Source organism: Hyperolius riggenbachi, chromosome 5, assembly GCF_040937935.1.
Source record: "Hyperolius riggenbachi isolate aHypRig1 chromosome 5, aHypRig1.pri, whole genome shotgun sequence".
NCBI lineage: Eukaryota > Metazoa > Chordata > Amphibia > Anura > Hyperoliidae > Hyperolius > Hyperolius riggenbachi.
Genome location: NC_090650.1, coordinates 41,349,192 through 41,372,728, shown reverse-complemented (window position 1 = coordinate 41,372,728; position 23,537 = coordinate 41,349,192). Strand labels below are relative to the sequence as shown.

The window sequence follows — 23,537 nt, the reverse complement described above, 5'->3', positions numbered from 1 at the left end:
TACCTACCCATACTGGGCACTATACTGGGGGACTGCCTACCCATACTGGGCTCATAACTAGCTATACTGGGCACTATACTAGCTATACTGGGCACTTTACTAGCTATACTGGGGCGCAACCTACCCATACTGGGCACTATACTAGCTATACTGGGCACTATACTAGCTATACTGGGCACTTTACTAGCTATACTGGGGCGCTACCTACCCATACTGGGCACTATACTAGCTATACTGGGGCACTACCTACCCATACTGGGCCCTTTACTAGCTATACTGGGCACTATACTAGCTATACTGGGCACTTTACTAGCTATACTGGGGCGCTACCTACCCATACTGGGCACTATACTAGCTATACTGGGGCACTACCTACCCATACTGGGCCCTTTACTAGCTATACTGGGCACTATACTAGCTAAACTGGGCACTTTACTAGCTATACTGGGGCGCTACCTACCCATACTGGGCACTATACTAGCTATACTGGGGCACTACCTACCCATACTGGGCCCTTTACTAGCTATACTGGGCACTATACTAGCTATACTGAGCACTATACTAGCTATACTGGGACACACTGGGGGGATCACGTGGCCAGCATTTCCTACCCCCGGCTTATATGGGGGTCAATCATTTCCCCCTGTTTTTTCAGGTAAAAGTTGGGGGGTCGGCTTATATGCGGGTCGGCTTGCTTGCGAGTATATACGGTAAGTCTAATACTGTTTCCAGTACAGGAAGACTTAAGAAACTCCAGTTATCTATGCAAAAGAGCCATTGAGCTCAATGACTTTCAAAGTCGCAGAGAGCTCTGTCTTCTGAAGCTTATCATCTCAAGTGTCAGTCACTGTTTTTTCTTTTTCAATCCAGAGTACAATGCAAAAGTTCACTAATCTGCTCTGTACAATCATTTAGCATGCTGAGTAGTGTGTAAACTGCAAATATTAGAGAATGATGCAATGTTATAAAAAACACTCTATAACTCAAAATAAAAATGAGAATATGTTCTTTGCTATTAATGTTCTAGTAATTATTTTTGGCTTCAGTGTCTCTTTAATGAAATCTGATTAAAGAGAGATCTGTCGGCTGCCCATACACCACAGGCCGATTTCCGATTCATTTCATGCTGCAATTGATCCGAAATTGGCCTTGTGATGCTGCCTCGTTGTCCCCCCTAATGTGTAATGTGCCCCCTCAAGGTGTCCAGTGCACTATATATTACCTGTCCGAGGCCCCCCACTTGTCCTCCGCTGCCTCCGGGTGCACTCCTTGCTCCATACATGCGCTCCATGTGGTTCCTGGCGTACATGGGCAAGCGGCAGTCCAAAATGATACAGCGCTCACCCCCCCCTACTGTTAAAACATCCAATATGCAGCTAACTGCCAAAGAGCAAGAACAGTCAGTTCTCCTCAAGTCAGTTGAAATAGTAACAACAGCGCGTCTGAGATTCCTTCCTGGGTAGCCACCCGTTCAAAACCAGAATATAAAAGATTCAAAGGCATATCTCACATATCCATCATGAACGCCTTCCAGGTTTCCCCGCCGTAGCTCTGATAACCTCCGTCCACTGTGTTGGATGCAAAGCGTGCGTGTCCAAGGCTCCGCCCAACGCATTTCGTCACTCAAGGGGCGTGACTTGCCCCTGATGAGTCACACCCCTTGAGCGACGAAACGCGTTGGGCGGAGCCTTGGACACGCACGCTTTGCATCCAACACAGTGGACGGAGGTTATCAGCGTTACGGTGGGGAAACCTGGAAGGCGTTCATGATGGATATGTGAGATATGCCTTTGAATATTTCAAAGGACAAGCGGCAGCCACAGAGAGGTAATGTATAGTGCACTGGACACCGGTGGCCACATTACACATTAGGGGGGGGGGGGGACACAGCATCGGAGGTTTCGTCACTCATCCCGATATCGCTCGCCGTTACCGCCACACACCCGATCGAGCCAGTGGGCTATACACCTTGCAGCATGTCAGATTGATACTTGCGACCGATTTCGGCCCACAATTGGTTGCATCATCAATTGGGTATGCACTTGGCAGCACCGACTTTCATCCAATTCGATTATAACAATCGAATCGGATGCTCCATCATCTGCCAAGTCACCTGATTTTTGCCCACCTTAAAGTGAACCTCCAGACTAAAAATCTACACAGAACCACTGAAAAGGCTTGGTGTTTTTTTTTAAAGGTTCACAGCATTGTTTTTAATACCTAAGCTTAATTTTTAGCTGCTTAGAAGCTAAGCTCCGCCCCATCAAAGAAAACTGCACGGGCATTTTTCCCCTGATGCTTTGCAAAGCATGATGGGATTTCTGATGTTGTTGTTCTCGATGCCTAGCAGCTGGGAGAGGTGATCAGGACACAGGACAGTTGGAACTGTGTCTCATGCTTCTTGTCACCTCCTTTCAACCAAAAAGATGGCTGCCCTCATGAAATCACAAACCTTTGCCTGTTCTTTTAAAACAGGGTGGGTTATAGATTATATTACTTGTCTAATTTAATTAACATAACTAATGTAACTTAATGACAGTAGGTTTGTTTAGGCTGAAAATCCTCTTTAAACTTTATAACTGCTTGACTTCTACAAGCAGAGAGATAACTTTGGAGAACAATACTTTATACACACACACATTGTGCTCACAGCTCGGCTGAAGGATAGCACCAACAAGCTGCAGAACAGGCCATCAATAGGATCCTTTACCATTCATCAAGTTAATTAGCAGAATAAATACTGCTATCGACTGTCACGCCGGGTGTAATTGGTCAACATCTCTGAACTCACTTCAATTAACTGAAGGGCTCAATACAGCTAAACTCCAGACAATGCTGCTGGGTTATTAAAGGCTTGGAAAGACATTAATATTATGGAGGCAGCTAGCCTGAGAGATCTGCAGCCAGGCTGGAAGCGGAGGTGTATTAGCGGCTGAACGCTGCACCGCGTTACTGGCCCAGATAATGGACGATGAACGCTGGGTTCAGACCGGCATCAAACCCCGCTGCTTCTCGGTCACTGGGAAAATGTCAGGCCGAAGACAGGTACAAATAATACTAGTAATTTCTAAAATGGCAATCACACAGAAGTTGTTACTCCATATTCAATCAGCATTGTGTCTGGTGGTCCTTTCTAGGGCTCATGCACTATACTTGACTTGAATGGGACCCACCCCACCCACCCTTGAAAATAAACTAATGAGATAAACAATTGTATCTATCCTCCTTAATCTAAAAATGACTTTTTTTTTTAGTAATCCCACGGTTTTATTTAAATCTACTTTTTAAGGTTTTACTATTTCATGACCTCCGCTCAATGACACAGTCATTGAAGTATGCCAGAGCTAAAATCTATGAACTATTGACCCTTTTTATCTCCTTCCTCTTCTCAGAAGCCATTTTCTGCCAGGAAAGTGTTTTGTGACTGCAATTCCTTATCACTGAGGGTTAAAATATAGTCTGACCCAGACAGAAACTGTCACTTGCACACCTGTTTTAACTCTTTCAGGCACAGAAAGAAAAAAAGGAACACAGCTTAGTTAATTGTGTGTTTGGCACTGTACATACACATGTTTATCTCATCATGTCACGTCACTTTCAATGTCCTTTAACCATTTCAGCCTGCAGGGTTTTTACACCTTTTGCATCAGAGCAATTTTCACCTCCCATTCATTCGCGAATAACTTTATCACTACTTAACACAGTTTATTAACCTGCTGAGCGGTCTGGACGAGCTCAGCTCGTCCAACACCGCCAGAGGCTGCCGCTCAGGCCCTGCTGGGCCGATTTCCACCAAATAAAAAGCAGCACACGCAGCCGGCACTTTGCCAGCCGCGTGTGCTGCCTGATCGCCGCTGCAGCGCGGCGATCCGCCGCGTGCAGCGGCGAAAGAGGGTCCCCCCAGCCGCCCGAGCCCAGCGTAGCCGGAACAAACAGTTCCGGCCAGCGCTAAGGGCTGGATCGGAGGCGGCTGACGTCAGGACGTCGGCTGACGGCCATGACGTCACTCCGCTCGTCGCCATGGCGACGAGGGAAGCGAAACACGGAGGGCCGCTCATTGCGGCCTTCCGTGTTATTCCTTGCCGCCGGAGGCGATCGGAAGATCGCCTCCGGAGCGCCCTCTAGTGGGCTTTCATGCAGCCAACTTTCAGTTGGCTGCATGAAATAGTTTTTTTTTAATTTAAAAAAAACCCTCCCGCAGCCACCCTGGCGATTTAATCAGAACGCCAGGGTGGTTAATCTATATCTTGTTTTTTCCGGCACTAATTAGGCTTTCTTTGGGTGGTACATTTTGCTAAGTATTATATTTTTTATAAATGCATGTTAACAGGATTAATAAGAAAAAAATGGAAAAAAATCATTATTTCTCAGTTTTCGGCCATTATAGCTTTAAAATAATCCACGCTACCATAATTAAACCCTATGTATTTTATTTGCCCGTTTGTCTCGGTTATGACACCATTTAAATGTTGTTCCTATCGCAATGTATGGCGCCAATATTTTATTTGGAAATAAAGGTGCATTTTTTCCGTTTTGCGTCCATCACTATTTACAAGCTTATAATTTAATGTTCATAGTATACCCCCTTCAAATGCATATTTAAAAAGTTCAGACCTTTATGTAACTATTTATGTCTTTTTTTAATTGTAATTTTTTTCCATTAAAATTTTTATTTGGGTAATATTTTGGTGTGGGAAATAAACAGTAATTTTTAATGTTATTACATGTGTAAATTTTAATGTAAAAAATATGTAGATGTAGTTTTACTATTTGGCCACAAGATGGCCACCTTTTTTTCTCCCTGTGCTTCTTGCTAACCGGAAGCACAAGGATGACGCGGAAAATTTTACGGGCAGAAAGACTAAAGCCTCTTGTAAGAGCGCTTCGGTTTTTCTGCTGGGGACATGGATCGGTGATCGGGAACCATGTTCCCGTTCACTGATCCCAGGGCTACCGGGGGACACCACGGGGGTGCGCCGAACCGTGGTGTTCCGATCGGGGGCGCGCCGATCCTCCAGCCCCCTCCGCACTGCTCGCTCCTACGCCAACTTCCTCTGCCTTCCCATTCCCCTGCTAGAAGCCCCGTAAGTTTCACTTGTCGGGGTCAGTCGGTGCATGCGCAGTGCAGCTGTGCGCCCCCGACTTGATGCTGCGCAGTGCGCCTCGACTCGCCAGGCTAACAGGGCTTCTAGCAAGAGAACGGGAAGGCGGAGAAAGACGGGGTGGAAGTGATTGGTGCGGAGGAAGCACCATGTATGTGTAAATATTTTGCATTTAGTCATCTCAGGGTAACTTTAAGGAGTACCTGTAGTGAAAAAAGTGCCCCTAGGGGGGTACTTACCTCGGGAGGGGGGGGGAAGCTTCTGGATACTAGTAAGCCTTTCCTCATCCTTCCTAGCTCCCCTGATCTAGCACTGCCCCCTGGAAAGACCTAGTCAGTGGACCACGCAGGCGCACTGGGATCCCAGAACATTGTGCGCAATAGCTGCTTTCCGCTTGGTCTCCTTCAGAAATAGCAGAGCCACAACTGCGCATGTGCAGCACAGACAGGCGTTGGGACAGGAGGACGGGGCCAGGGAGCCAGGCGGACTGGTGCGCACGCATGTGCTCTGACGTGGAGACCTAGAACCCGTTTTTAAACTAGTCCTATGTAATAAAGCCTAAGTGTCCCTGCATCATCCTGTCCCTGTGTTCGTGCGTTTGCGCTACTGCGCATGTGCCGTACGGACAGCCGTTGGGACAGGAGAAGGATGGGCCAGGGGGCTGGCCAGGAGGGCATGTGTGTGTGTGTGGCGGGCGGGCGCACATGTGCGAGGACATGGCAGCGGTGACAGACCTAGAGCCTGTTTTTAAATGGGCTTAGGTCAACTAGTGTATGTATAAAAACCCCTCAACCTTTTAGGCTTCCATCAGATTGTTAGTGGGTGTGTGTGTACATGGTAATGGCAGTTAAAGCTGTCCATTTTTTCCATGTCAGGCAGAAGTAAAGATGATATGGCCTGCAGGCTCATGGTGGATCAAGCAACATGAAGAAATACACAGAGCGTACCAATCATTTCTTGATATTTTTTTTGTGTGTGTACTCCTGTAAAGCCTCCTGCACACGCTTGGCCAAAGTCACTTGAGGTAGAGGATAATGACTGCCTCAGCCTATAATCAGGCGTGCATACAGAGGCCCCTGATCCCTGACTTGCGACTTGCAACCGATCCACCCGGCGAATCAACTCACCCCCAGCGAGGGCCAATTCCTTTTTGCACACCGCTCCCTGATCCTGCTACATGATGTCACGCACGCGACTTGAATCTGTGCAGCCCGGCCCACAAAGTCGTCCAAAGGGATCGGATCCTGATCACAGACGCCATCCATCAAAGGTGTGCGCGCCCCTTAATCCAACCTCTCTAGGTAAACAATGGATCTATCTCCTGACTGGTCAGAAGAGAACAATTACAAACGATTGAGGAGAAGCTAAGTTTTCTGACTAGCAGCCAAATTAAAGCAGCCCAATTAAATGCCATTGCTGACAATTGTTATTGATCCAATTTCAAAATTTGCATATCCAGAACCAGAGGCGGGACAAGGTCCTCCAGTACCCAAGGCTGAGACACCAAAGTGCACCCCTCCATCCCTCCCACCCCAGCTGTCACACACTGATTGCTATTAGAGTTAAGATGTGTACACAGCAACTACCGTCGGCAACGATGGGTCCGCTGGACCCTCCCGCTGGGCGGATGTTCAGCTGTCAGTAGCACGTGTGTACGCGCTGTCGGGGGACTGTTAAGGCTGTTTCTGGACGATCCACTGAGCGGATCGTTCAGAAACAGCCTTACGAGTCTGCCTGACAGACTGTACACATGCACTACTGTCGCTGGAACGCCCGCCCAGTGGGAGGGTCTGACGGACTCGTCGTTCATAGCGGTAGTGCATGTGTACGCACCTTAAAGGGGAACTTCAGCCTAAACAAACATACTGTCATTAAGTTACATTAGTTATGTTAATTAGAATAGATAGGTAATATAATCTCTTACCCACCTTGTTTTAAAAGAACAGGCAAATGTTTGTGATTCATGGGGGCTGCCATCTTTGTCATGGGGGCAGCCATCTTTTTGGTTGAAAGGAGGTGACAAGGAGCAGGAGACACAGTTCCAACTGTCCTGTGTCCTGATTACCCCTCCCAGTTGCACGCACTAGGCTTCAAATGTGAAATTCAAAATGCAAAAAAAAAAAAAAACTGCACCAAAACAGCAGAACGAGAACAACAACATCAGAAATCCCATCATGCTTTGCACAGCATCAGGGGAAAAATGCCCGGGCAGTTTTCTTCTGTGCACCTAAAAATGTGGCTTGTATAAGAGAAACAAAGTTCTGAAGCTGTGGAACTGTTAAAGAAACACCAAGCCTTTTCAGTGCTGCGGAGTCGCTTTTTAGTCCGGAGGTTCACTTTAAGAGGTGCCCCAGGGCCTCCAACACCTTAATCTCTAGTTATCTGGCTTGCAGTCACTGCCATGTATCCCCTTTTCTTATTTATGTCTGCTTCAAACACAATAGGGGAAGGATAGCTGAGTGAGTTGTGCGCCCCCCTCCTACACTGCGCCCTGAGGCTGGAGCCTCTCTCGCCTCTGCCCAGCCCAGAATTATTTATTTCACTTCCTTTGACCATCTATAGGGAAGAAGGACTATGGAGGACGACAGGAGAATTTGATTCCATAATAGATATTATCCGGGGACATTGGCAGCCATACAGAAGCGTGGCAGAAAAATTGGTTTACTCAATTTTTAAGACGTGACAGCTTCTCTTTATATAGCTCGCAAATAGTACTGTGTAAAGCAGGACTGTTTGGATCATTACAGGTAATTTCCTGCAGACTTTTTTGCTTTTAATGTGGCTTTCAGGAAGGAAAGTCGGGTAAATCCTTCGCGCCGCCGTTATTTTGCCGAGAAAAACAAGTCCTTATAGAAGTGACAGCGCTAAAATGCTGCGTATTGATTGGTTGGCAAAGCTCAGGGGAACAGCTCTCCCCGTTTAACGAACGTCAGAAGTCCTGCGCTTGATGAAAAGACTTTGTTTATTATTATTCTTCCCTGACTGCACAGAGATCAGAGCTGAGCCAGGAGTTCATTAGGAAAACTGGAGGAGATTTATACAAACTGGAGAAAAGGTGAAACTTTTGGAAGGGATGCGGTGAGAAATACTGCAAGGCATAAAGCTACGCACACACGCAAGGTGCAACGGAGCGGAGGCAGCCGTAAAAGGCCACCACGGGCAAGAGACTAGATGGTGTACAGAGGCCCCCCTATATCGCCATTGATCTTTTGCTGTATGATAAAGGGGGAGGAAGAGGGGCCCAATGGAAGAGAAAACTGTGTTAAAGAGACCATGATGTGGGCTCAACAAATGAAAAATTAAAAAAAGTAGGCTACCTTATCCATGGATCTTAGCAGCAGATCAGGTAGCCGCAAAAACCGCCGCTCCCTTGGGCCGCAATGGCTCAAAGAGAAACTGGGAAAAGAAATGCCAGAGGACACATGGCTAAGACTTGTGTGCTTTGTTTCATCAAAATCATATATCATGTACAGTATATTATATATTAAATATGCATATCATTGAATATTATCCATGTTACATGATCAGGACACATAAAACATGAATACGACAGACCATAATAGAAAAAAAAGTGCTAGGTTTTGTAAAAATATGCATAAAAATGTGATCAGTTCAGCTTCCTCAAAAAGGTTGTTGTTAGATCATAAGTACGGCTAAATAAACAGTGAGCAGTGGTTATGCTTAGCGCAGGAGTCTAGGTGAATAGGACGTGTCGTGTGTGGGGTGTGTGAGGTGTGTGTGTGTGCTTAGTTGTAGTGCGTGGCAGAGGGTATAGTGCACTAGCAAATAAGTATAGTAAGTTGCCAATGGCAAACTGATCTCTATATATAATTGGCAATTGTCTCTGCGTCCGTTTTTGTCTCTGTGTTATTCCTTTTTACATAATTACATAGTTATTTCGGTTGAAAAAAGACATACGTCCATCGAGTTCAACCAGTACAAAGTACAAATCCAGCCTGCTCCCTCACATATCCCTGTTGATCCAGAGGAAGGCGAAAAAACCCTTACAAGGCATGGCCTAATTAGCCCCAAAAGGGAAAAATTCCTTCCCGACTCCAGATGGCAATCAGATAAAATCCCTGGATCATTATCATTGGGCATTACCTAGTAATTGTAGTCATGGATGTCTTGCAACGCAAGGAAAGCATCTAAGCCCCCTTTAAATGCAGGTATAGAGTTTGCCATAACGACTTCCTGTGGCAATGCATTCCACATCTTAATCACTCTTACTGTAAAGAACCCTTTCCTAAATAAATGGCTAAAACGTTTTTCCTCCATGCGCAGATCATGTCCTCTAGTCCTTTGAGAAGGCCTAGGGACAAAAAGCTCATCCACCAAGCTATTATATTGCCCTCTGATGTATTTATACATGTTAATTAGATCTCCTCTAAGGCGTCTTTTCTCTAGACTAAATAAACCCAGTTTATCTAACCTTTCTTGGTAAGCGAGACCTTCCATCCCACATATCAATTTTGTTGCTCGTCTCTGCACCTGCTCTAATACTGCAATATCTTTTTTGTAATGTGGTACCCAGAACTGAATTCCATATTCCAGATGTGGCCTTACTAGAGAGTTAAACAGGGGCAATATTATGCTAGCATCTCGAGTTTTTATTTCCCTTTTAATGCATCCCAAAATTTTGTTGGCTTTAGCTTCAGCGGCTTGGCATGAAGTACGATTATTTAACTTGTTGTCGATGAGTACTCCTAAGTCCTTCTCCAAGTTTGATGTCCCCAACTGTATCCCATTTATTTTGTATGGTGCTAGACCATTGGTATGACCAAAATGCATGACTTTACATTTGTCAACATTGAATTTCATCTGCCATGTATGTGCCCATATAGCCATCTTATCCAGATCCTGTTGCAATATGACACTATCTTCCTGAGAGTTGATGATTCTGCACAATTTTGTATCATCTGCAAAAATAGCAACATTGCTCACTACTGCATCTACTAGGTCATTAATAAATACATTGAAGAGCACTGGACCCAGTACAGACCCCTGTGGGACCCCACTGCTAACAGTCTCCCATTTTGAGTACGATCCATTGACCACAACTCTTTGTTTTCTGTCAATTAGCCAGTTCCCTATCCATGCACACAAACTCTTCCCCAGTCCTTGCATCCTCAACTTTTGCACCAGACTTCTGTGGGGAACAGTGTCGAATGCCTTTGCAAAGTCCAAGTATATCACATCTACAGCATTACCAATATCCATATTAGCATTCACTACCTCATAAAAGCTGAGCATGTAAGTCAAACAGGACCTGTCTTTAGTAAACCCATGTTGATGCTGAGAAATACATTATTTTCTACTATGAAGTCATATAGTATAGTATAGTATAGTATCATATAGTATCACTTAGTAACCCCTCAAATAGTTTGCATACAACTGATGTTAAGCTTACAGGTCTATAATTTCCTGGATCTGATTTTTTGCCCTTAAATAATGGGAAAACGTGGGCTGTACGCCAATCCACTGTGACTCTGCCAGTTGCAAGAGAGTCACAAAAGATAAGATGAAGGGGTTTAGCTATAACTGAACTTAATTCCCTTAGGACCCGAGGATGCATGCCATCCGGGCCAGGTGCCTTGTCTATTTTTAATTTATTTAGTCTTGCCTTCACTTCTTCCTGTTTTAAGTATTTAATATTACAGTTAGAAGATTGAGACTCTTCTGCCTCTGTAATTTGCAACAGTGCTGTTTCCTTTGCGAAGACAGAAGCAAAGAAAGCATTTAATAACTCTGCCTTACCTTGGTCATCCACCATTGAGTTCCCACCCTCATCCTTTAGGAGTCCCATACAGTCAACCTTTCTTTTTTTAGAGTTGATGTACTTGTAAAACTTTTTTGGGTTAGATTTGATATCCCTAGCGATTTGATTTTCAGCTTCGATCTTTGCCAGCCTAATTTCTTTTTTACAATTTTTATTGCACTCCTTATAATTGCTTAGTGCAGCCTCGGTCCCCTCCTGTTTTAGGACCTTATAGGCGTTCCTTTTCCTCTTCATTTTATCCCTAACCTTTCTATTTTAGCACTGCGCCTGTGCAGGGACAAGACGCAGAGACACTGCCGACGGTGCAGAGAGCCGGAGGACGGGACCAGAAGGGGCGGGCGTGTATGCGCGTGGTGGGCGTCAAAGGGCGCGCGCGGCGAAGTAATGACAGACTTAGCCCGTTTTTAAACGGGCTAAGGTGACTAGTATAGTATAATGCGTTGGCCTATTCTACGATGGATGGTTTGGGTGGTACGGCCTGCATACTGATAATTGCATGGACAGGAGATGACCTATATTACATTTTCATAGCTTCCAACTTTCCCTCTTTTGGAGGGCCAGCCCCTCTTTGGGAGCCCTGTCCCTCTGTCCCTCTTTCCTCCTCATTTGTCCCTCTTTCAGGACTTTGTCCCTCTTTCTATGTAAATATATATATTGCTCTACTACAAAATGTGTTTGATTGACTCTAACCTTTATTCCCATCCTTTAAATTGATATACTACTAATTTTAATATCAAGCAAAATGAAGCAGGATAGAAAGGACCACTGTGGTTTGAATTATAAAACATATTATATATAACATATTTTTCTTATGAAATCTTTATGGCATGCGTGACTAGGGCTGTGATAAGGGGAGTGGCTTAGGTGTCCCTCTTTATCACCTCAAAAAGTTGTGAGGTATGCATTTTTGGTAGCGCAGGAGATCGTTTGTTTGCTTGGGAACTCTGCTTTCAAGATGACTGATGAAAAAGTGTTTGTAGGTACTATAAATGTGCAAGCTAGGCATCTCAGTTTAATACAGGGACAGGAGCCTGGATCGTGGGGGTTGGAATTATGGGGGTTGGAGTTGGAAGGCACTATCGCGAAAAAAGTAGGCAGTTAAAATCTGACAGAACCGACAGGTTTTCGGCTGGTCCATCTCCTCTTAACTGCCAAAATAGTAAGATACCAGCCAGACTCCCTAATCACTTGCACACTATTTTGTCAGTTAGACTTTGTAACTGCCATTCAGGAAATGCTGTTGAAAAAAAAGAAAACTCAGAGAATGCCCCATGAAGAGATGGACTGGCCCAAAAGCTGTCGGTTCTGTCAGATTTTAACTGCCTACTTTTTTCACGACAGTGGTCCTTCAAAGGAGTTATCAGACAAAAAGTAATAAAACAAGCGCTACTTACCCGGGGCTTCCTCCAGCCCCAAGCTCCCAGCATGTCCCTCACGTAGCTCTCCCCGCAGCCATTCGCCGCAGCTCCGTCCCGGTCCCCGGCGATGTCGTCAGTCCGACCTCCAGGTGAGTGACATGCTGGGAGCCTGAAGCTGATCACAATCTGTGGAGCTGCCGCCCTCTCCCCCCCCCCCCCCCCTCTCATACATTACCTGTTCCGGCCGGCACGAGTCCCCTGGTGTCTTCTTCTCCGCTCCGGGCTCCAGACCGTTCCTGTAGCTACTGAACTTCCTGTCCAGGGGAAGTTTAAACAGTAGAGGGTGCTCTACTGTTTAAACTTCCTGCCGGGACAGGAAGTTCTGTGTAGCTGCAGCCGGTCCGGAACCCAGTGCAGAAAGAAGACAGCGGGGACCAGGGGACTCGCGCCGGCCGAAACAGGTAATGTATACCCGCTGTATTGCGTCGGTCGTCGGGCATTCGAACACCGCTATCAACGCACACCCGACCCGCCGGCGATCGAGAAAAATCTTCCGCACGGACGGATCGACGGGAATGATCGATTTCGGACGGAAATCGATCGTTTTGTCAGCGGTGTTCATGGCGATTTCACAGCCGATTCGATCACCGTGATCGAATCGCCCGTATATCGGCGGGAAAATCGTTAGGTGTATGGGCCCCTTAAAGCAACATAAAATGAACAGCTAAAACCATCTGACAGGTTTACAATGGTCAAAACTAAAGCCTCATCTACACGTGTAGATGAGGCGGCGATCAGGCGGCTCGATTAGCCGCCGGATAGCCTCTTTCGCGTCCCAGCTCACCGCATGTGCGCCGGATTCGATTCCCCGCTCGTCTCGCCATTGTCCCCTCGTGGGGAGCGAGCAGGGAATCGGCGGTGGGGAGATCCGTCATGTCGGATCTTATTAATCGAGCCGCATCAGTGGCTCGATTGATAAGGAATATCGCCGCCGCATCTACGCGTGTAGATGCGGCTTAATGCTTTACAGTTCATTTAGCTGCTAATTGATGAGCCTGCTTTTGCAGGGCAGAGATATCAGATTGAGCTGGAAGTGTATACACTGTGTAAACAAGGCAGAAAAGCGTCTGCTGTGTCCAGGGAGGGGGGGGGGGGGGAGACAACTCTCTTTATTTTCTCACTAATTACTTCTCTAGGAGTACATCTGATAATTTGTCCTGTTTAAAAGCGCTATCCATTCATGTAACTGGACAGCCCTTGAATGGCAAATGCAGCTAACCATCATTTAAAACCAGTGGTATCCGGCCCTTGTCCCCTTGTGTAGAAAATGGCAGGGCTGTACTGAACTAGTTATTGTGAACCCCCAATCTTTGAAGAGTGGAACCCTTGAGAAGATTGGGGCCCTGGGCAGTTGCCTAGGATACCCCCAATTGCACCAGCCCCAGAAAAGAAAAATTAAAAACCACTGAGCACTGTGAATCCCAGAGGAATACAGCTGTTCCTCCAGCAGGATTCCCACTGGAAAAATGAGAGAGGGAGAGGAGGCGACTCTGATGTGAACGAACGTTAAACAGTATTATACAAGTAGACGCACTCAAAGCTCCTTACGCTGTGGGCTGGCTGGGCAGCACTTATGAGGAAAACCACTGCTATTACTCTTACTCGCTGGTAAATAGCAGGCTGGGATCCTGTGCTGACGCTCTGTCAGATGCTGACCTCAAAGAGACGCACGGATCATCAAGGTGAGCAGAGAAGACTTTTACTTCAGAACAACAAAAGCAGCACAACTTGTTATTACTCTTTACTGGTCCTTCAGATAGTAGCACCCTGGTCTCTTATGTGCCTTTTAAACAGGGAGACACGATTAAACAACAGCAAGCTAAAGGTTCCCATTAACGGTCCTTTGCTAACCCTCAAGGCTGACCCACCAGCCACAGGCCAGGTCCATTCAAGGTAGGCCGCAAATGCATCAACAGGTCGCAATGGCGGCTGAAGAACCCTGCCAGCCTATTCCACAGCAGGCCAAATTCCAGCATCCAGGTAGCCCAAAGACCCCTTCACCGCTGTCAGGCCTCCCAACCGTTTCACAGCCTAGATCCGTCAGATCCTCCTTGTGCCAGCCACCGGCCCCCAGCAATCTAGACGCAGCAAAGTCCTGGACTCTCCACAGCCCTAGCTCCACTCTCAGCAGTGCAGCCCAGCACAGGAGCTACATCTTCTTCAAGCATGACCACCAGGACACTAACCAGCCATGGTTTTGCCACAACGCCAGCGGACTCTCTCTCTCATGATTCTGATTCTCTCCTTTCCTCTCTCTCTTTGGTCTCTATTCATAAAGCATTCCCGCATGCGGTAATGCTCAAAACAGCTGACTTTATCGACCATTTATCAAAGTGTCCATTCATAAAAGCTGTTTCCGCATGAAAAGCTGACATTCCTGAGCAGTAAAATTACAGCCTTATGCGGTGATTATCTCAACACGTCACTACATGTTAATTCATAAAGATTAGAGCAAGCGGAATCAGCACGGAGAATACCGGCTGTTTAGATAACGTGATAAGCATGCGGATAACAGGCAAGCTAATGGAAACAGACCTCCCAGGCAGCAGCAGTGAGAGCAGAACAAAAAAAGGCATCCCAGAATACTCAGGCTGTGTTTAACCCCTTGGGTACCTGTTTTCAGATAAATTTCACATCAGAAGAGAGGCAGTTAAAAAAAAAATGCACATCTAAAGGGATGTTGGGGCTGCCCCCTTTATACTAACTGTCTGCACAGAGAAAATGTATCAACTCAGCCAGCATCTCATGTTACCACCAGCTTAGTGCGGGGAATTCCCCGACCTATTATCACAAGTGTAAACTTTTTTATGAATTAGCACACAAAACTCTAAAATACCGATGCAGTGTTTTCCCTCCAAGATTTTTTTTTCCCGCAAATATTTTATGAATAGAGCCCTTTCTCGGGATAGACTGGAGGGCATCTGATTCCAATTATTGCTGCAGAACCGTTTGAGTGCCATAGACAGCAGCGGATTGCCTCTGGTCCCTTCTACTGGGTTTATCTCTATGGATGCTTCTAACTACGCCTAAGGCACCGTTCACACTTGCGTTTCTGTAAAGAACGGACCGGATGACAGGACCGTTTGCATACGTATTCATCAGGTATGAATACGGCTGCGATCCGGATCCGTTTGGTAAAAGAGATAACAAACTATATAATATTGTTGGGGTCTGGGAGGTCAGCAGAAGGTGCACCTGTAGAATCAGGTAGAATCAGGTCCTCCGCTGTTTAGGGCCTCACCTCAACGTCCGACAAACTGCCAAACAGCTCCAGCACAAAGTCACTGCTGCTCCACTCCAGAAATGCTGGGCCGATGTGTCCCCATCCAAAATGGCCGCTAGAAAACGCATAGGAAGTGGGGTAGAACGTCAGGTTTTTATAGCCAATGTGTTCTGTGCTTTCTGTTTCCCATTGGTTTCTATTTCCGGATGGTGCAGTCAGGCTCCGGTCCGGGTGCGTCGGCCGGATTATGATCCGGACCCAAAAAATAGAGCATGTTGGAAAAGTGTCCGGAGTCCGGATCCAATCCGGCTCCGTTCCGTATGGAACGGACGCATGTGAACGGCCGCATAGACTTTGCATTGCTATGCGGAACGTCCGTTCCGTTTGTACAATATACGGTCCGGATCCGATCAGGCGAATCCGGACAGCGAACGCTAATGTGAACCGGGCCTTACTCTACTCATACTCTTTGCCTTGTATTTGCACTGCACCTACTGCTTGTATCTAATGTATGTATATGTATGCACTGTGTGCATATTCTGTATATCTACTAACGTATGCTCACTGTACCATCACGGTTGTGCCCAAACCAATTCCGTTTACAACTCACATTGTACTAGGCTAAATAAATGATTCTGGTTCTGAATTTTACTGACAGATCATATTTTCAATCACCTTTTGCAGATCATATTGTGTGAAAACACAGAAGCTGGTGGGCCCAAATGATTGTAAACGTTTGCATTATTGATCGTTTCCTTGAAGCCCCTTCCACACTTACCTGCGTCCCACTCCTTTACGCCATTTAGTTTGAGACTGGTGGATAAATGTCAAGGCCCCTTTTACACTTGCCTTGCATGTGTGCATTGCGTTACCCTGTTTTACCGCAGGGTTACGCAACGACAAAGCAAGGCCATGCTGGTTTACAATGAAGTTCCTGTAATGTGTGCAAGCATCTTAGAGTACCAGACTCGGTATACAGAGGCGCCAGAGTAGAGTAAAACCGCTTAAAAGCAGAGGGGGATGTTAAGGTGGACTCACCTCCCTCTTACAAAAAAAAGAAAACTCACTTGAGTCTCAATAAAACAGAATTGACAGATAATTTATTCAACTCCACAAATGTAACGCGTTTTGCGGGCGTGACCCCGCTTCCTCAGGCAAAAATGGGAGCACAACTCAGTGGGTCAAGCAATAGGTTTGAACGCCTTTGTAGACAGAGGCGCTCAAACCTATTGCTTGACCCACTGAGTTGTGCTCCCATTTTTTCTTGAGGAAGCGGACCCCGCCTGCAAAACGCGTTGCATTTGTGGAGTTGAATAAATTATCTGTCAATTCTGTTTTATTGAGACTCAAGTGAGTTTTCTTTTTTTTGTAAGAGGGAGGTGAGTCCACCTTAAAGAGACTCCGTAACAAAAATTGCATCCTGTTTTTTATCATCCTACAAGTTCAAAAAGCTATTCTAATGTGTTCTGGCTTACTGCAGCACTTACTACTATCACTGTCTCAGTAATAAATCAATGTATCTTTCCCCTGTCAGACTTGTCGGCCTGTGTCTGGAAGGCTGCCAAGTTCTTCAGTGTTGTGGTTCTGCTATGAACTCCCCCTTCGAGGCCCCTCTATGCACACTGCCTGTGTGTTATTTAGGAATAGAGCAGCTTCTCTCTTCTCTCTTATCTTTTACAAGCTGGATAAATCGTCCTCTGAGCTGGCTGGGCTTTCACATACTGAAGAATTACAGACAAGGGCAAAGCTGTTTGCAGGAAGAAACAAGCAGCCTGAAACTTCAGTGCATGAGAACAGGGGGAAAGAAACACACAAATGATCTCTTGAGATTCAAAAGGAAGGCTGTATACAGCCTGCTTGTGTATGGATGTATTTTCTATGTGTGGACATACTGTACATCAACCCACTTCCTGTTTTGGTGGCCATTTTGTTTGTTTATAAACAAACTTTTTAAACTGTTTTTAACCACTTTTACTGCGGCGAGGAGCGGCGAAATTGTGTCAGAGGGTAAGAGGAGATGTCCCCTAACGCACTGATATGTTTACTTTTGTGCGATTTTAACAATACAGATTCTCTTTAACATCCCCCTCTGCTTTTAAGCAGTTTTTAAAACGTTTTGCTTTACTCTGGCACCTCTGTATACCGAGTTTTTGCTGATCTTCTAGTCCACCCTGGGTGGAGGGGTGCATCCCCATATACTATACAGAGAGCGACTTCTTAACCTGAGTGGGGTCAGGTCCAAAATGCTCCCCACCTGCATTTAAAGTGGTTGCCTATGGGTAACCCGTGTTTGTGAGTATATACACATAAAATTGTATTGAACTCTTCATTTTACCTGACAATACTGCACCATATTGGGCTCTCGATTCTCTTCTTGTTTTTAAGCATCTTAGAGTACACAAACTTTCACATGAGATATAAATTGCCGTCTTACGTTCGGATCCGGTCGCTGTCGCTGGGCATGTCGATAGCCATGTTAAACTGGTAATTCAGCAGTTCTGTTCCAAACAAATCAAATTCCAGGTAGGAGCCCAACTTCGCAAACTCCAGCAGTTTCTCCTCATCAAAGATAGTCCTGCAACGAGAGGCAACAATCGCTTTGCTGCATCAGTGTTGACATTAGCGGTTTCCCATTAAAAGGGATTAAGGCTTTCTGTGTCATCGGCCAGTGATTACATAGAGGACTTGTGCTCTTATTAACCACAGATTAATTATGGAGAATGTCCTCAGGCTGGCAGGACTCTCCTGGGCTCAGATCACCCTTCTGTAACGCCAGAGGGCACAGATGGGGTGACTGGCGGGTGAGTCTCTCAGGTGGTGAGGAGGCCAGAAGAAATAGGTTTATCCTTAAAGTGAACCCGAGGTGAAAATAATCTGATGAGATAAACAATTATATTTATCCTCCTACTCTTAAAAAAGACTTTTTAAAGTATCCCAGGGTTTTACTTCTTTAATCAGTAGCAGCCTATTAAAGAGAACCTGAGGCAATTTGTAGTGGAAGCAGATGGGACACAGAAGCATGTTCTCTGCCTTATGACATGACTCTGTGTCCCCACACCGCCGCTCTCTGCCCCCCACCGCCACGCTATAGCCCCCCAAAATTAGCGACAATATTTGTTGCGATCTCGGAGGGTAAATAGAGGAGAGGGACTCCTTGTTTAAAACGCCCACTAGGGACGTTCCTGCAGGGTTTCCAGAGCTGCCATTGGACAGCTCTCCCTTCCTGACCACACCCCTGCCACTCCCTTGCCTCCCAGCATGCTGGGTGAGAGAGCTCTTTCGAGCGTCATGACCCAAAGGTCACGAAAGTGAAAGTGGGCCAGTGCAGCCCACAGGTGCGGCGGAGAGTGGTGGTTTTGGCAGCTACCTGATTCGCTCAGCAAATCCCCCTCAACCCCCCCCCCCCCCCCCCCGGTTCAGGTGACATAATTTTTTTTCTTTAAGTGTCCAAGAATTATAAATAAGGTCAATAGTTCATGTATTTTTACCTCCCCCTGCTCTCAGAAGTTGTATTCTGCCAGGAAAACTTTTATGGCTACCGACAAGACAGAAGCTGTCACTTCCATGCCAAGAAATTAACTCTTTCAGGCTGCAAAATAAAACAAGTAATTCAGCCTGGTTATTTATATGTTTTGCATCGTCCATACACCTTTATCTCATGTCACGTCGCCTCAGGTACACTTTAACACTGTATAATTTTTAAATGTTTGAAAATACTGTCAATAAGGCCTGGGGTCAACTAGAGCCAGATTTATGGAAAGGCCATGAAGGCCCAGGCCTTGGGCAGCTGCTGTACAAGAGGGCGGCTGGACATGAAAGAGAGGTTGCAGCATATAAAAGAGGAGGCTGCAAATGTAAAATGGAGGCTGCACATAGGGGGCAGCACATGGAAGAGGAAAGCTTCTGTCCAATGGAACTGTGAAAGACTGGGGCTGGTATACATGGATATTAAAGGACACCCGATGTGAAAGTAAACTAATGTAATAAACAATTGTATCTATCCTCCTTCTCCTAAAAATGACTTTTTAAGCCACACATACCCGCCGCAATCGCCATCACCGCCGCACGTCAGGATCCTGGGCCACCCACTCTGCCGTATCTATGACGGCAGAGTTCCTGTGAGCCGGTCAGGAGCCACTTTCATTGGCTCCTGACCCTGCCTATCAATGTAAGCCAATGGGAGCGGCTTATGTTGATAGACAGGGCCATGAGCCAATTAAATTGGCTCCTGACCGGTTCACAGGGCTCTGCCGTCATAGAGACAGGCAGAGCCAGTGAGCTGCGGCGACAGATGGTGGGGATTCAGCGGCGAGATCGGCGGGAGCGACGGATGCGTGCAGCGGCGGCTAATTGAAATCTACACCCTGCCAGCCAGGTGACCACCAAAACAGGGCGTAGATTTCAATTAGCGCAGTACTAAAGTAGTTAAACCACTTACCGGCTCCCACCAAAGATCTAGCTTCCATTGCGCCCCCCTCCTCGCCCTTTGACTAGAGGTCACCTGAGTTTCTGTAATTGGAGATAGAGAAGTGCCTATGACCTCTTGTACTAGGGGGAGGGGCTACGCACCAGAAGTATGTGAGAGGTCCGGTAAGTGTTTTAAACTTTATTTCCATGGGTTCAAAAACAATACAACATGCAAACCAGAAGCACTGTACTATTGCCTGTAGTAGATTCTACAGCGCTTCCAAACTCCAGACAAATCGCACCAGGGAGCGCTGCACATAGCGCTTACGTGATTACAATCCCGGGTGAGCCCCAGGCCTTACGATCTTTATATGCAGACTAGTAGACCCAAGGCCGTTTAAAAACGGGCTCTAGGTCTTTTTTCTGCCGCCGGTGCGGCCCGTCAGGTTTGCTCGCCCACCTCCCTCGTTCCCTGGTCCCGTCCAGCTGTCCATTACTATGCATATACGCAGTAGCAAAAACACAGGGACAGCTGGATGCAGCGACACAGGGATTTTATTGTATAGGATTGGGGGTTGTCATGAAAAGTAATTTAGTTGTGTTACACAATGATAATAAAGTGCTTGAACTTGAATCTAAAGCACTCCAGAAGTGAGAGGGATACAAGTCTGAGGGCCCATTCACACCTAAAATCGCTAACCACTAGCGATTTGCGGTAGCGTTTTCTGTGGGTGATTTTTCCACGATTTAACGCAGACAAATCATTGTACAAATTTGCGTTTTTTGGAGCAATGGCGATTAGCGTTTCTATATATGCTAATGGCGATCGCTCCTAAAATCGCCGGAAAAATGCTGCATGCAACACGTTTGCGATTAGCGATAATCGCGGAACACCTGCGATTATCGCTAATCGCTTAAGTGTGAACACTGCCACAGACTAATATAGCACTAGCGTTTTTAAAAAAACACTAGCGCTTTAGCGATTAGCGGGAATCGCCTTGATTCCGCTTAGGTGTGAAAGGGCCCTGAATGCATTTGCCACATGCTTGTTTCAGGAGTGTGATTGAGACATTACTGGTGCATGAAAGATCAGCAGGACAGCCAGGCAACTGATATTGTGTAAAAGGAATTAACATGGCAGCATCCATATCCATCTCACTTTAGGTGTTTTTAGCACTACACACTGGGAGGTAAAATGGCTGCACTCTACACTAATATGGCAACAGGAAAACTACACTATATGGAGGAGCATCTGTAGAACATAGCACCACCCAATGAAGAAGTAGAGGAGGAGCACCTGTAGAACATAGCAACACCCAATGAAGAAGTAGAGGAGGAGCACCTGTAGAACATAGCAACACCCAATGAAGAAGTAGAGGAGGAGCACCTGTAGAACATAGCAACACCCAATGAAGAAGTAGAGGAGGAGCACCTGTAGAACATAGCAACACCCAATGAAGAAGTAGAGGAGGAGCACCTGTAGAACATAGCAACACCCAATGAAGAAGTAGAGGAGGAGCACCTGTAGAACATTGCACCACCCAATGAAGAAGTAGAGGTTTACCACCTATAGCCTATGCTGTAAAGCTGTGGAGTGATGAGAGCGATTGGTCAGGCTGAGAAGAGTACCTGTCTAGATGGGACATCACTGTTTTGGACACATCAGCTCCCGCTTCCTGCAGAATCCGCACAATCTGGAAGGGAGACTCGCTGCTTCTGCCGGGATGGATATTCACCGGGCAACCAAGCTGCTTCTGGGCCTCGGCGGTTGCCTGAAGGATTTTCTTTTCACTATCAGTCAGGGGCCACGAGCACCCTATCTCTCCGATGATGCCGCACTTTATGTCTGTCCCGTCTGCGCCATCGGTAACTTCATCCACCAGGACCTGGGTCAGCTAATCAGAAGACCAGAAAATGTATAGATAACTTTATTAACAAGTTCCAGTAAGAACAATTGTTGCACTCTAGTTCTTAACCACTTCGCATCCAGACCTTGATTCCCACTTATGGGCCAGAGCAGTTTTGACATTTTAGCTATGTCCATATTAAATCAGCAGTAACTTTATGCTTACTTACGACACCTAAATGAAATATATATTGTTTTTTTTTTTCAAGACAAACTAGGCTATCGTTGTATGGCATTTTTCCCCTTGAACAGTTTTGATTTCTACGCATTCTAATGAGGAAAAAAAAAAAAGTAGAAAAAAACCAACCCATTTCTCAGTTTTACCAATCCCAGTTTAAAAATAAAAAGCGCTGCTGTAGATAAACAACTCAAATTTTGTTTGGCTATTTCTACCGCTTATCACAAAACTTAGATTATGTTCCCTGTCACAATTTATGGTGATAATATTTGATTCTGAAATAATGCTACAATGTATATTTTTCACTATGAACTGAGAAAATTAAAGTATTCTTAAAGTGAACCTTAAGTGTCCCAAAAAAAATGAGTTTTACTCACCTGGGGCTTACCTCAGCCCCCTGCAGCTGATCGGTGCCCACGACGAGTCGCTCTGATGCTCCGGGTCCCGCTGGCGGCCACTTCCGGTTTCGCCGTCAGGACCCGTCAGGCTGGGGAACGCGGCTGATACTACGCGTTCCCAGCCAAAATAGCACCCCTATGCGGCCATATGTCCGCATACGGGTGCCTATGCGGACATATGGCCGCATAGGGGTGCTATTTTGGCTGGGAACGCGTAGTATCAGCCGCGTTCCCCAGCCTGACGGGTCCTGACGGCGAAACCGGAAGTGGCCGCCAGCGGGACCCGGAGCATTAGAGCGACTCGTCGTGGGCACCGATCAGCTGCAGGGGGCTGAGGTAAGCCCCATGTGAGTAAAACTCATTTTTTTTGGGACACTTAAGGTTCACTTTAATGGTAAAAACCAATCTTGTAGGCTCACGAAAGATAGATTTACTTTCACCAATTAGTGCTGCAGCAGATAGTGCAGGAGGTTTTGCACAGGAGTGAGCCCAATCGTGCACAGCTGTTCTTCAGCTACAAGACGTATATCTACGTCCTCATGGCTTTGATGAAGTCACAGGGGAAGTAGATATACTGTAGTGGTGGATAACATGGTTAAAGTCTTCCTCAAGCAAGGAAACTCGCTTCAGGTTACTTACCTGGAGAGGGAAGGCTCTGAATCCCATGGAGCCGGGGTGCCCAATGTGTCGAATGTAACCTACTGGTCAATCCCGAAAGACTGCTTGTTAGATCGCGAATACTGACAAGAGAGCCGAAACTGCCAAACTGTAGCAAGCGAATGGATGTGATCACTCACCTATCAGCGCAACTGGAATCCTCCTTCAGCTCTGCCATCCACATCTCATCTCTATGACGCCCTCTTGTGGAGCCTTTAATTACATGCGTCGCTGGAAGAGTCACAGAAATGAGGCTGTGGATGGTAGAGCTGAAGAGGAAACCTGGATGTTCTCATGGGGGAACACGTGGCTGCCTATACTGGGGTGGGGCCAGCAAATACAGGGGGCACATCTAGCTGTCTATGCTGCGAAGTGGGGGGCCGGAGGCCAACTAGAGCCAGGGCAGCATTTCTGGCCACAAAAAGGCCCAGGCCTCGGGTGGCTGGTCATGGAAGAGGCGTTGCTGCAT

The 23,537-nt window shown here is 46.4% G+C and overlaps 1 protein-coding gene across 2 annotated transcripts in view; it reads right to left on the bottom strand.

Moving 5' to 3' along the window:
* PTER (phosphotriesterase related) overlaps positions 1-23,537 on the bottom strand; it is a 131,820-nt gene that overhangs the window by 90,878 nt on the left and 17,405 nt on the right. For both annotated transcript variants that reach the window (XM_068235546.1, XM_068235545.1), the window contains exons 3-4: positions 21,559-21,824; positions 17,957-18,097 (exon numbers count right to left, since the gene is read on the bottom strand). In XM_068235546.1, coding sequence (XP_068091647.1) covers positions 17,957-18,097; positions 21,559-21,824 — 407 coding nt within the window. The remainder of the gene's footprint in view (positions 1-17,956; positions 18,098-21,558; positions 21,825-23,537) is intronic.